The sequence below is a fragment of the Gymnoscopelus braueri genome (assembly GCF_963280865.1).
Source record: "Gymnoscopelus braueri genome assembly, chromosome: 3".
In the NCBI taxonomy this organism is placed as follows: Eukaryota; Metazoa; Chordata; class Actinopteri; order Myctophiformes; family Myctophidae; genus Gymnoscopelus; species Gymnoscopelus braueri.
Window position 1 is genome coordinate 8,077,025 of NC_137612.1, and position 15,010 is coordinate 8,092,034.

Below are 15,010 nucleotides of genomic sequence, written 5' to 3' on the forward strand. Positions count from 1 at the left end.
CATTGATTGCCTTTTTAGGTCATCACCAGTGTTTTGAATTGGATGCGGGTAGCAACCATACGCCAGTGACAGGAATGCTGAAGTGGGGAGACGTGAAAAGTTAGGGAGGTTGAATACCAGGCGTGTGCCGTTGCATTCTGGATCAGTTGTTGGTGTTTTTCGTTGTTGTTGAGAGAAACAGAAAATGTCAGGGGAAAACGGTGGGTAAGGACATACCAGCCACTTGGTTGTTAAGTTTGTTCACTGATTATGATACTTATACTCTGAGGTAGGGCTGTTAAAATTCATCAGAAATAATATTTGAATATTGGTCTTAAAAATTTTCGTGCCGCCTTGATCATCCGTTCCATAGTTGTGGGCAGTTGAATGTAGGCTGTTTTTGCCAAAAATCAACAGAAACCATTCTTCCAAAGCGAATAACAAGGAAGTAAACAGGCAGTTTTTTTTTGCGATCACATGACCCGCTGCTTCTCTGCTTCTCTGGGAGCCAAACTGTGACCCATACAAACCCTAAAAACACAAAATCTCATCATTGGAAGACTGCACCCTAGCAAAATATAACGAGACATCCCGTCATTGGCAGTCAAAGAGTTAAAATGTTACAGTATAGATTAAAGGGATAGTTCACCCTATTTCTATCGATTAGTCACCCCATGGAGACTTGAATTCATGGATATTGTTTTATTTTTGTCGCATTCCTAAGCCAATCATTTGATGATTTCCAGATTTGATGATTTCCTGATGCGGTTCCAGTAGGAGACACAAAGAGTCTACTTTGTGTCTCCTACCAGAACCGCTGCCTACGTGCCTGCTGGTCGTCAAATTATTGGCTTAGGAATGCGACAAAAACAAAAAAATATCCATGAATTCAAGTCTGAATTCGATAGGGTGAACTATCCCTTTTAAAGGCCCGTTCATAGTCCCTAGATGGGTCTAAAACGTGCGTCAGGGGGTGAGGGATTCCGTCCGTTCTTTACGGACGCATGCATAGTCGCTCACGTTATTTAGGGGTTATTTTATTTATTTTAAAGTGTACAGGCGTAATACACCTATCCATCCACTAGATGGCCACTAGTATGTACCGCCGTACCCATAATGTTGCCATGTCTACTTATTATAAGCGACTTTGGGCTTATTTTTCTGTAAAGTTGCTTGTAAACAAACAAGCAATTTTGTATCGGTGGTTGCGGTTTTATTTGGGCTTGTTTCTAAAGTGTAGTTGCTTATTTGGGCCAATTATTATTTAAACCAGTGATTCTCAAACATATATTGTAGATCTGCTATATCCTAGGACCTAGTCGATTCTTTTGGGCTTGTTTTCATAGACCTGGTTGCTTATTTCTCTCACAAAACCTGGCAACACAGCCAGCTGCTGGCATCAGCGTAGCTAACAACATGAAGCTACCATTGTAGCATCTAGCCAAAACAACGCAATAAAAGACACAAACTAGTCCACAAACTAGACAAAAACAATGGTTGTCTACAAAACGTGAGTTTCGACCCCTACTGCACTGTGCTATATATTGTCACAGACCGTGGATCGACGGGTACTTAAGTACATTTACTCAAGTACTTCCACCAACCAACGTGGGTCTTTTTTTGGAGAAAGAGGGCCTGAGGAAAACTTTCTTTCCTTATACTGCCAACGGGCTCCACTGGTACTACAGGCATTTTACAAACGAACGTACGTCGGCCTGACGGTGAATGTCGACTGCACGGACGGAAATCCTGGAGCCGTAAGTGACGGAGGGGGAGACAAAAACGACAACGCAAGGAGCGCTGGCGCTAGTTACGTATCCTTACGTCCGACTATGAATGATACTTAAGTCCCACTGGAATAAAGTCGAAGGCTACATTCATAGGACATTATTTCAGAATCAGTAGTGTTGCTAATTATTATTGTACTGTACATATTGGAATCTGTTTTTGGAAATAAGCTTGCCAGCAGCACATGGAAATGATATCAACTTGAGCTCCCAAGTATACTCTGCTCACTCAGTGCTAAATTATCATGATCATGATGCATAAGTAAAATGTTTGGATGTTTAAAACATTTCAAGTCTTGGAACAATATTTTCCATTTATCAAGACTATAAAAATTGCTTGATGTCTTGATGCATTTGCATTAAATAATATATTTTGTTACGTTCATCTTGGTAAGAGGTCCGTCTGTGCTGATTTTTTTCCAGGAAGATTAATGCACTCGTTGTCAATTTGAGGTTCTGGTAATGATTGGGCATGTTTGTGTAACTGCACGGCACACTTGATCTATGGTGGACCTTGATGTCATAATGATGGACTGCTCAAGTTTCTGCTCCCTTAACTCATTAAGACCGGGAACGCATCTGTGTGTCATTTTTAGATTTCTTTGGGCTATTCAAAAGTTGCAGATCTACAGATCTGCTATTTTTGAAAAATCGTCCAAATTTGTCCAAATCTTTGAATATATATATTTTTAAAGCGAAGAAAGAAAAAAAAAACTATGTTGCTATATATATCAGTGGTTCTCAAACGTTTTCTTGTCAAGGACCCCCAAAATTATATATATTTGGCCGCGGACCCCCATCTGAAAATATTTTGTTCCAGGGACCCCCGGAAGCAAAGATTTGAGTTAAAATGTACAGATATATTCAAAGATTTACACATATTTTAAAAATAGCAGATCTACAAGCTCGTAGCACAGCACTCAGTGCCGCGCTTTGAGCTTGTAGATCTGCTATGTTTGAATAGCCCGAAGAAATGTAAACATGACACAGATGCGTTCCCGGTCTTAATGGGCTAAACTCTCTTAGAGGAAGGCATCTTTCCAGACAGCACGGAGAGAGAAGTTCTATGCTGTCTTCCAACTCTGTGTAGTGTGCTTTATTCTCGTCCTGGACTATATAACTGAAAAATGGACCTGCAGACAGGGCTGCAGACCAATATAAGAAAACCCAAGGGTGGCCAGTGATAATTGGTAGTCGCTTCTGTTGTTCATGACTGTCAGAACATCTGGGTTTATGTGTGCCACTGACTGATGAGTAGCAGTTGAATAACTTTGAGTTCGACTTTTAATATCAGTGGTGAAAAGTACATAGCTAAGTGTACATTTAGTCCATTGAGTACTGTACTTAACACATTCACTGCCAGGGGTTTTCTAAAACAGGCTGTAGCTTCTGCCAGCATTTTTAAGTATTCTGACTAATCTTTCAAGAACCACAGAATATTTATCTCCAGTATGATCGATCCCCTGATGGTTGCTAATTACGGAGGGTTTCACTGTGCTTCTGTGAAAAACAAATGTCATCGCGACCTCCCGTTCGCTTGTTGTACCCAGCTGAAAATAGCATGTTTCGCCAAAAATACATGGTAAAACACAGGAGCCGAGATACAGAATATTTCCCAAATACTTTAACCTGGAGGTGAATGGAGCAGTAAATCTTTGGATCGCGTTATCTCCTGGTTCTGTGTGAAAAAAGGAATCAAAAAATAGTGTATATATACTTAATGGCAGGGAATGTGTTAAAGGCATACTATGTAACTTTGCCTTCTGTTTACATTACAAAACAATAAATGCATTTTTACCCATCATTTCCCTCTATAGCAGCAGTCATCAACTACCGGAGTAGTGTTGTTGTTTTAGCCTGCAGAATCACATTGACCTCTCGTTATATTTTGGTGTTTTCGCTGTTAGTTTTTTTTTAGACGGGAACATTGTTTGGCTTCCCAAAACACCTAAATACAACCAGAGGGCAATGTGTTGCTGCAGGTCAACACCACCACACTACTGCAGTGGCTGATAGCTGCTGGTATAGAGGGAAATTATGGGGGGAGGGGAAGTATTTATTGTTAAAATAGCAGAAGGTGACACGCTGTGAACTTATCTATTTAGTTCTCTGAAAAACCTAAATGACTTTTCTGGCTTTAACGCATTCCCTGCCAGAGTTTTTTTTTTTTAAACGGTACAGCCAGTGCCAGCGTTTTTAACGATTCTTTTACCTTTTCAAGTAGTCACAAGATATTTTCCGTGATCACCGTCACCCCTCATTACACACACAGGAGTCTGGTAGAATCGCGGTAATCCGTTCCATAATTGAAAATAGCATGTTTCACCAAAAATACATAAAAAGGAGCCGAGATACAGGATTTTATGAGTTAACCAGGAAGTAAATGGAGCAGTAAATCTTCGGAAATTTTTTTTTTTAAGACAGACTTTTTTTTTTTTTTTTTAAGACGGCCATGTCCATCTCTGCGGTAATAATATATCAATATATATATATATAATATATTATTATATATAGCCCTTTCTGTTACAGTTTTGGAGGTTCTAGGATGCGTCCGATGGGGAAGCTGGTGTACCACATGCTGTCCCTGAAGCAGCTGAAGAGGAAGCTGAAGGAGGTCCACCTCTCTGTCCTCGGCTCCAGGGAGCAGCTGGTCAGGAAGCACCAGGAGTTTGTCTACATCTACAACGCCCAGTGCGACTCACTCAGTCCCAGATCAGGTGAGAAGAACACACAGCGAGGTGTGCAAAAAAGGGTTAAGATCAGGGGTGAACATATATATTCAGCCCCTCAAACCAGGACCCTTAACCCATTCAATCCAGTAACGCATCTGTGTCATTTTAGCTATAACCATTATTTTATAGTGTGGCTATTCAAAAATAGCAGATATACAAGCTCATAGCGCGGCACCGAGTGCCGCGCTATGAGCTTGAAGATCTGCAATTTTTGAGAAATCTTGAGTCTTTTTTGTAAATCTTTGAATATATATATATTTTTAAAGGGAACATTTTTGACCCAAATCTTTGTTAATGGGGGTCCCTGGAACAAAATATTTTCAGATGGGGGTCCTTTGCTAGATACATATCATTTTGGGGGGTCCTTGACATGAAAAAGTTTGAGAACCACTGATATAACAACATACGTTTTAGGATTTAGAAAACATTTGTTGATGAGTTCCCGGATTGAATGGGTTAAATCAATGCACACGTTTCGTTGTGCACGCGTGCGCCCATTCATGCACGTGCATGCGCACCCTAGGTGTTGCAGCATACAGGCAACGACTTGATTGACAAACATCAGCTTCAGCGTTGATGACACGCAATGATGCGTTTGTTCAAAAAACTGCTAACTGATTGTTCGATTTAACCTACATGAGCAAGATTAACCCTTTAAGACCTGAGGCCCATAATAGCCAACGCTCACATCTAAAATGACACGGATGCTTCCCAGTTTTAAAGGAGTAGTTCACCCCATCAATTACACACCCCATGAAGCTTTGAATTCATGGAGGGTCATCAGTCAGTAGGAGACTCAGTCTCCTACTGACTGATGACCAAATTATTGTCTTAGGAACGCGACAAAAACAAAAACATCTCCATGAATTCAAGGCTTCATGGGGTGTGTAAACTACTCCTTTTTAATGGGTTAAGTCAGTTATAGGTTCTAAATGATCGGTTTTGATGTATTGTTGGTTAATTGCCCAGCCCTAGCAGTTTTGATTCATTAAGATTTGACAACAGCAGAATATCGGTGCTCAGGCTTGAATAGGAGAGAAAGAGAGAGTACATTGTTAGAACATTGTGTATGTCTGCTTCTCTAATGAGTGATTATGCACATCTCTCCCAGTGGTGTAAAAGTACTCAATTTTCCACCACTTCTATGCAGAAATACTATAGTATTTCTGCATAGAAGTGGTGGAAAATGGAGTACTTTTCCACAAGTCCGGACTTCAAAATTGACTTGAGTAAAAGTAAAAATAGTATTGGTATCAAAATGTACCAAAGTAGAAAGTACTCATTATGCAGAATGTCCCATAACTCCCATTTCACAACTTTTAAAATGTATAAAATCTGTTGAAAACAGCAGATATACAAGCTCACGATGCATCGCACGGCGACGCATCGGCTATTTTCAAATGGCCGAAATGTATATAGGGCTGAAGTGGTTAACCCATTAACTCTCTCAGTGCCAGACCCCGAGTTATCCCGAGTTTTTGGGTTATACCCTCAGTGCCAGAACGAGAAATCCCGAGTTTAAAAAAAAAAAAAAGTTTTTTTTTTTTTTTTTTTTTTTCTTGAAAAAAGTGTTCAGAACCCAAGATATCATTATCTGAAGATTTGCAGCTCCATCCACTCTTTGTTTAACTTAAAACTGAAAAAGGCTGTATCTCGCTTCCTAAGCACTTTTTATTTTCTTTGAAAAAACAAAAAGAAAAATCTGGCAAAGTTTGCAATATTTTTTTTATTTCATTGGCACTGAAAGAGTTAAGGCCGGGAACGCATCTGTGTGTCAATTTACGATTACTTTGGCTATTAAAAAATAGCAGATATACAAGCTCATAGCTTGAGCTATGAGCTTGTAGATCTGCTATATTTTTTTAAGCGTTAGTATTTAGGAAAAATATTTTTTAATCGGCCTCAGGTCTTAATGGGTTAATGTATGTTTTGTAATAATAATCAAAATCTACAAACTAAGTAACTAGTAACTAAAGTGTTCAAATAGTTGTAGTGGAGTAAAAGTACAACGTTTGCCTCTCAGATGTTGTGGTGTAAAAGTACAGAAAATTGGAAATACTCCAGTTAAGTAAAAAAAATCACACCCAGTGTGAAGTGGGCGGTGTCTTGCTAGCTAATCAAGTGAATCACAATGTGTGATTCACTTAAAAAAAACATAAATGTGTTTTTTTTTAAGTGCATAGTCCTATTTATAGGGCTATGTACATGTGTCATGTTTCCCTAGCCAATCACAGTCCTGAATAGACTGTGATTGGCCAATCACGGTGCAGGGTTAGGGGGGTACACTGGTGGCCAATCACAGCGCAGGATTTGGTGTGCAAATATCCAAACCTCACATATAGGGGCGGTTTCACCGCCCAAAAATACCTAAAAAAGTACAGTGCTGTGAATGTGTGAGTGAGAATCACCACTCGGGGAAATAAATATGAATCTGTCTGTAGTTTTGAAGGGAGCTGTTCTCTCTCTCTCATGTGTTTTGCTTTAGTGATGCTTGGAATTCAAGAGCAGAGATTCTAAAAGGCTGATGCTGGCAATGTTCTCCTTATTATATACCTGATTTATACTTGTCTTGTGCATTCTGTCACACACTGAAAATAGCCGCTTTACAGAAGCTCACAACACGTCGCGGTGAGTTGTGAGCTTGTATATTACGGGCTATTTTCGGTGCGTGACATCGACACGTAACTAAGTATAAATCAGACTATAGACATTTTGTGTGTACTTTGGCCTGTCACAATTATTATATAATCGCCGATTCGCAATTATTTTGAATTGAATAAAAACAATTTTAATAAAAAAAATTACATTTAAAAATGCGATCATTGATCCTCCCCAACATGTTCAAAAGGAGTAGGAAGAAGCAAAAAAAATAAGAAAGGTTCATACATTTTTGAAACATTTTAAAAAATAGTGGAAATGGCAGATCTACAAGCTCACAACGTGTCGCTTGTAGATCGTCTATTTCCACTATTTTGTAACAATTTTTTTGTATAAAAAAAAAATATTTTGGCCATAATTTAAAAAAAATGCTTTTTGATTACTGGTCTCGGTCATTGTCTGTGATTTTTTTTCGTATTAATCTTTTGTATCTATCGCATTTTATCTTAGTCAGTAGCTGACGATATAAACCCCCTGTTGCATACACATTTACACTTCACAGGACCCAAGTCCTTCTGCGTGCTGCTGGGAATATTTAGATCCCATTATGTCCAAAGTGTGTATGTGTTTGTATAAGCCAAGGAATCTGCAGGTTATATGCACATGTTTTTGAATTTGATCTCACAGCTTCCTGTTTTTCCTACGCGTATCTCCTGGGGATTCCTCATTTCCTGAGCAGCGGTCGGCCTTGTGGGCTAAATCCCTTTTTTTTTGTATGGAGAGAAAAGCACTGCCCCATGCAGTACAAACATAAACATATTTGTGGGTTGCAAAGGATCACAAAGTTCTCCTCATACCAGTGCTGATTTTGCCGACTAAAACTATGACGAAGAATGTTCGTCGACTACTTTTTTTCACTGACGAAAACTACATAAAAACTAAATAAAAACTAAGACTAAATATATTGACAATTTCGTCAACAAATAAAAACTAGACTAAAATGTTAGTGAGGGACCTAGTGGAGAAGAGATCGGTTGTTGCGCTCTGAAAATAGCAGATCTACAAGCTCATAACGTGTCGCGTTGCAACGCGTTGTGAGCTTGTAGATCGGCTATTTTCAGCATGCAACCAAGTGTAGCAGCCATTGCGACACCATCAAGGCACCGCCACAATCCATTTTAGTCGACTAAATCAACTGTAGATTTAGTCGACTAAAATCTTATGATATTTAGTCGACTTAAACTAGAAAAAGACAAAAATATTTCAGATGACTAAAATGTGACTTGATTCAAAAGACTATGACTGAATCAAAATGTGCTGTCTAAATCAACACTACCTCATACTTTTGTCAACAGCTGAAGGTATTGCCAAAGAAGTGGAGGCCAACGAGAAGACCAGAAGTCAACTGCAGGGGAAAGCCAAACCTGTGTGTATTTTACTGTAAAACAAACACACCTTAAATTATTACCATGACATTTAAACATTTCCACCTTAAATGATTACCATGACATTTAAACATTTCCACCTTAAAGGTAGGGTAAGTGATATTTTTGGGTTAAAACAAAAAGTATTTTGTTAAAAGGTTAAAGCACTATATTCTGATAGTAATCATTGCTATAGAGTGTTTGTTCAGTAACAGGAGTCTCCCGTCTCTCCAGCTCTTTAATAAACAGAAAATACATTTTCTGGTAGGTGTCAAAATCTCAGCCAATCAGGAGAAAGTACCCATTTTTAAGCTTCATTTTTATAGTGTTCCTGTTCAAATTTTGCCTGCTCATTTCGTAGTGTCATCACTTCCAATTTCACTTGTTTAATCTATATCCTGATTGAGTTCTCTATCCTGATTGGATAAAATTGGAAATGAAACTGAAACTGAAACGAAAATGCATTTTCTGTTTTATAAAGAGCTGGAGAGACATGGAGACTCCTTATATGGACAGGACACTCTATAGCAGACAATTGGACTCGAGTCATAGTGACTCGACTCGAGTCTGACTCGAGTCGCATATTTGACGACTTGCGACTCGACTCGGACTTTGAAGGTAAAGACTTGCGACTCGACTCGGACTTGGAAGGTAAAAGACCAACGAGACTTGAGACTCGACTCGGACTTGCTAGCCAATGACTCCCGACTCGACTCGAGACAAGATGACTCTAATGACTCGTTTTGTTTTTTCCCCTATGAATGATCTGTGTGTGAAATGCGCTCACTCTACCGCAAATGCCTCTCTCTCTTCATACAACCCCATGCTCACTCTACCGCAAATGTGCTTTCTCTCTTTATATAAACACATGCTCACTCTACCGCAAATGCGCTATCTCTCTTAATACAACCCCATTTTGATTCTATGACGGCTGCCGTCTAGTTATCATCAGTGCCAGTGTTGTGAGGAAAAACAAGCAACCAGGTCTAGGAAAACCAGCCCAAAAGAAGCGAGTCAAGCGAAAATAGCAGATCTACAAGCTCACAACGCCTGGCGATGCAACTAGTTCGTGTTTTGTTTATGACCCCAGCCACCCCAACAACAACAGTAGCACCAGCCAGCGAGATATACGTACTTGTAAACATGAAAGTCACTCACCACTGTCGAATTTACTTTATCCATGGTAACAGCAATAAAGTCTTTTTTGGTGCGCAACACAACCCTCGTTTAAGTGAATTGCTTTCACCTGCTGCTGCTGTGCAGAGGGTGCGCTACAGGGCATATCTCCGCCAAGCCAGGGTGACCTACCCAGGCTCATGAAATTCATATGCAGGCATAGTAGCCAATTAGAATGAAATCTGCAAAAACTGACTCATATACTGATACAGAACCATATATTGGCTATTTATTATGGCTGTCGGGTGGAAATCTTGTATGTTCCTTTTTCATTATTATTTAAAAACAATTTGAAATCGTGAAAATAGCCAATCTACAAGCTGTAATTATTTAATAATTAAGAAATACTATATTTTAAAGACTGAAACATCAACTAAAGTCAATATTAGAGCAAGTTCATTCACATTTCATTTGAATGAAAATAACTTGTGGGTAAAATTCAAGTCCAGGGCTGAATGTGACATATTGAGACCTATATAACTAAATATTGGTCATTTGCCAACACATTATTTTGTGAAATAAATGGGTTATATTTCACAGATAGTTATACTATTCTTATAATATATTAAAATACAATCATCCTTAACCTTCAAGTTAAATGCATTATTGACTTGCCCACAACAGAAAGACTTGGGACTCGACTTGGACTTGGGACCAAATGACTTGGGACTCGACTTGGACACGGACCGGAGGGTTGGATTGACTTGGGACTCGACTTGGACTTGGGACCAAATGACTTGGGACTCGACTTGGGACTCGGACCTGAGGGTTGGATTGACTTGGGACTTGACTTGGACTTGGGACCAAATGACTTGGGACTCGACTTGGACTTGGGACCAAACGACTTGGGACTCGACTTGGACTTGGGACCAAATGACTTGGGACTCGACTTGGACTTGGACCGGAGCGACTTGAACAATTGTCTGCTCTATAGTAACGAGCACTATCAGAACATAGACCCATTTTGCAATTATTTTAATAATTGCAAATCACTTACCCTACCTTTAAATGATTACCGTGACATTTAAACATTTCCAGACATCTGTTTGTCTTCACATTTACGCTCCTTAATCTTCACAACATTTACCATTCTATGTCTGAAAATGGCTCCTGATCACAACCAGTGGTGTAAAGTAACTAAGCACATTTACTCAGGTACTGTACTTAAGTACAATTTTGAGGTACTTTACTTTACTGGAGTATATCCAATGTTAAGTACTTTAATTCTACTCCACTACATCTCAGAGGCAAATATTGTACTTTTACTCCACTACAATTATTTGAAAACTTGAGTTACTAGATACTTTGCAGATATACATTATTACATTATAAAACATACGTTAACCACTTCAGCCCTATTTCATACCTAGGCTATTTAAAATAGCAGATCTACAAGCTCACAACGCGTCGCGACGTGTTGTGAGCTTGTAGATCTGCCATTTTCAAACATTTTAGTACTTTAACTTTTGGTACTTTAAGTATATGTTGATGCCAATACTTTTGTACTTTCACACAAGTAACATTTTGAACACAGGCCCTTTACTTGTAACAGAGTATTTCTACTTTGCAGTATTGATACTTTTACTTACGTAGAAAATGTGAGTACTTTTTCCACCACAGCTGAAAATGGCTCCTGATCACAACTACAGAGCCAAATTGGACTGTCCAGGGCGTGTCCAAAACATATGATTAGAATGAATTTCTACAACTCTGTTTTCGCCATTAATTTTTTCGTTAATTTGCCTTATGCTGTCACCTGTCTGGCTTTTGGGTGACAAGATGCTCTCTCTCTGTCCGTCCATTAATCAACAGGTCATGGTTTTCTCCAAGAATCAAGCTGAAGAAGAAATTGACGCCATGCATTCAAATTATAGTAAGTGACAGTCTCATTTCTTTTATCATTGAGTTGTTGACATTGGGGCTTAGGTTGTTTATGCCAGAGCATGTTGGGTGGAGGACGTGTATAGAAAAATAAATACAATGCCTTTACCAATATGTAGGCCTATAGCTGTTAAAATGCTACACCGAAAGTGCAAATACAACTCAAACAAAGAGTCTGATGCTGGGCCAGCCAGGGTGGGGAAAGATACATTAGAATACCAAATATGTTTTCATCAAACACATTTTCTTTTGGGAGTGCTTTTTGATTTGTTTCATATCACAAAGGATGAAAATGAATGTTCTATTCTCTTCAGCTACAATACATCTGCATTTCATTTCTGCATTTTCAATCAGTCTCTGAATTTTCAATCAGTCCCAATTTCACAAGTTTCTCTTGTGAAATTGGAAATGGACAATTGGTGTGAATAGACCAGTTAGTTTTAAATCTCTCTGGGGGAAGATAAATAAGGTAGGTGTAAAAAAAGAAAACGAGGAGACAACATCCCAAGCCACCTAAAATGTGTAGTAGATTCTAAAGTGCTGTATATTTGCTTTGGCAGCTTTAGTGAGCATCATTGGAAAATGGAGACTGTACTTAGTTAATTTACACCACTGCTAGCAGGGCGCTAGCAGTGGTGTAAATTAACTAAGTACATTTACTCAAGTACTGTACTTAAGTACAATTTTGAGGTATTTTTACTTTCCTGGAGTATTTCCAGTTTTCAGTACTTTTACTTCTACTCCACTACATCTCAGAAGCAATTATTGTACTTTTACTCCACTACAATTATTTGAAAACTTTACGTTACTAGTTACTTTGTAGATTTGGATTATTATTACAAAACATACATAAACCACTTCAACCCTATATACATGTTGGCCATTTGAAAATAGCCAATCTACTTTCTCACAATGCGTCGCATTGCGACGCATTGTGAGCTTGTAGATCTGCTATTTTGTTTTTTTCTCTTTTAAATAGCCGGCTTTTTTTTTTTACAATTTATACCTTTTGAAAACTTTTGAAATGGGACATTCTGCATAATGAGTTGTTTCTACTTTGGTACTTGAGTATATTTTGATACCAATACTTTTGTACTTTTACTCAAGTACATTTTTTATTCCAGACTTTTTTTTTTATTTCTACATTGCAGTATTGATACTTTTACTTAAGTAAAACATTTTAGTACTTTTTCCACCACTGCCTGCTAGGATATTCTGGTCCCCACTTCCCCCTTGAGTGGTGCTCCAGCTTTAAATTTAAGAGCGCTCCCTTACCAAGAAGCAATTTTCTTTGTGTGGGGATGTGAAGCACATTGGGATTGCTCATCTCCAAAGCGCTTCCCAATCGATACCTCTAAGGTGGCTCGCTAGATACAACAGGTCCCTGTATTGATCTTACCTTTCTTCAGTGTTCATTATCAACCCACCTCCAATACCCTTTGCATTACAACTGCCGACTGCCGAGAACAAAATAAGGCCTTGCCGTATTTCCGAGAATTTCACTGACAAGAAAATAAATGGTTCACTGAACCACCGAAGAACAAGAGCCTCAAAAAGTTATCGTCAAGCCCCTGGGTTCAGGATCAATTTATGGTTTTGAGTGTCTGACGTGTCGACCGACACGTCGCGCTACGTGTCTACGAGTTCTGAACATTTACGTATACTGTCTCAGTGTTGAGTTTGACAGCAACTTTTGATTTAGTTTGTCATAGTCTTTTGAATAAAATTCCATTTAGTTTTAGTCATATTTTAGTCATCTGAAATGTTTTGGTTTTAGTCTAGTTTTAACATTATAGTCGACTAAATTCACATTTGACTTAGTCGACTAAAATGTATTTTGGCGGTGCCATGTTGGCGTCGTAATGGCTGATTTTTACACTTGGTTGCATGCTGAAAATAGCCGATCTACAAGCTCGATCTACAAGCCTACAACGTGTCTCAACAACGTGTCTCGATCTACAACGTTGTGAGCTTAGATCAGTTAGATCTGCTATTTTCAGAGCTTAACACCGGAGCGCAGCCAAACATAAAATGACGTGTCTTTTAGTTCTACATTTTAGTTCTACATTTTAGTCTAGTTTTTATTTGTTGACGAAATTATCAGTACTATATTTAGTGTTAGTTTTAGTCATCTTAGGTTAGTTTTTATTTATTTTTTATTTAGTTTTCGTCTGTGAAAAAAAGGTAGTCGACGAACATTTTTCACCAGAGTTTTAGTCGACGAAATCAACACTGTACTGTCTGCGACTCGCTGACACGACAACACATAAACAGGAAGCGGATGTAGTCTCGTTCGTCTTTCCAACCAATAAATACGTGACATGTTATGAAAGCATCTGTAACCTTACATTTTTGTAAAACAAAGCCAGAGAAAGGGGATAAAACAAAACAAAATCCCTATAAAATATAATTAACAGTTCTTCACTGAAAACCAATTATCACTATTTCACAGAAGGTATCATCATTCAAATCTTCACTTTATGAACGCCACATCTGGGATCTTGCCATCCGTCTTCAACTGAGTGTAGACTTGTGCAGCTTTGTTGAAATCCCACTCATTGTCCTGTAGACACTTCTGAGACCATTCCAGGTTCATGCCAGACTTCAGTCATCCATGGAAGTTGGAGGAAATCACACAGTAGCATTGTACGCAACACTGTGGGCGGACATAATGTTGACGTTTTGACGTCCCATTTCGCTGTGCTATATGTGTAGGTCGACACTTGTCGCTCAAAGGATAAATTGGCCTTTTAGGAGGCGGCGGGGGGGGGGGGGGGGTGGTTGGGTGGTGGAAACATGCAATACAGGTGAGGCAGAGACGCTTGAGAGACTTCCATTATAGACATGCATTTGAGAGTGTTTAATGAGGTGTTGTAGGGTCATTTAAGTCTCTTTAGGAAACTACTAGGTGTGGGTTCATAGGTGTGCACTCACTCAGGCATACAAAGGCAGAGGAATTTAAGGTACTTTTGTTTTTCTGTCCTCAGGCAGAGGTTGAGTCAGGGCAGGGAAGTTGTGGAACAACTTGCAAAGTCATGTTAAAGGACTAGTTCACCCAAAAAATACTTATTTTCTATCAATTACTCACCCCATGAAGCCTTGAATTCATGGAGATATTTTAGTTTTTGTCGCATTCCTAAGACAATAATTTGATGACTTTGACCTGACACAGGTATTACACAATCAACCATTGCAGGTACTTTTCTTCTACCTTGTTCAGTGATCATTCATTTTAAGAGTGTCTGAACTTCAGCTAATTCGACGTGCTTACAGGGATTAGAGAGAACCCATATGATGAAGCTGACAAGCTAACACCTGTCTGTATGGTAACCGGAGGTTAACTTACGTTTAGGAATAAGGTTAGGCTTAGGCATAGTTTTACCGAGGTTACGTTTAGGAATAAGGTTAGGTTTAGGCATAGTTTTACTGTTAC

General features: G+C 38.9%; 1 protein-coding gene across 1 annotated transcript in view; it reads left to right on the forward strand.

Annotated features, from left to right (window-relative positions):
- Nucleotides 1-15,010, forward strand: part of rad18 (RAD18 E3 ubiquitin protein ligase) — a gene marked incomplete at its 3' end in the record, with an annotated part of 93,689 nt that overhangs the window by 35,976 nt on the left and 42,703 nt on the right. The window contains exons 7-9 of the mRNA XM_080424263.1: nt 4,296-4,483; nt 8,452-8,522; nt 11,509-11,569. Coding sequence (XP_080280389.1) covers nt 4,296-4,483; nt 8,452-8,522; nt 11,509-11,569 — 320 coding nt within the window. The remainder of the gene's footprint in view (nt 1-4,295; nt 4,484-8,451; nt 8,523-11,508; nt 11,570-15,010) is intronic.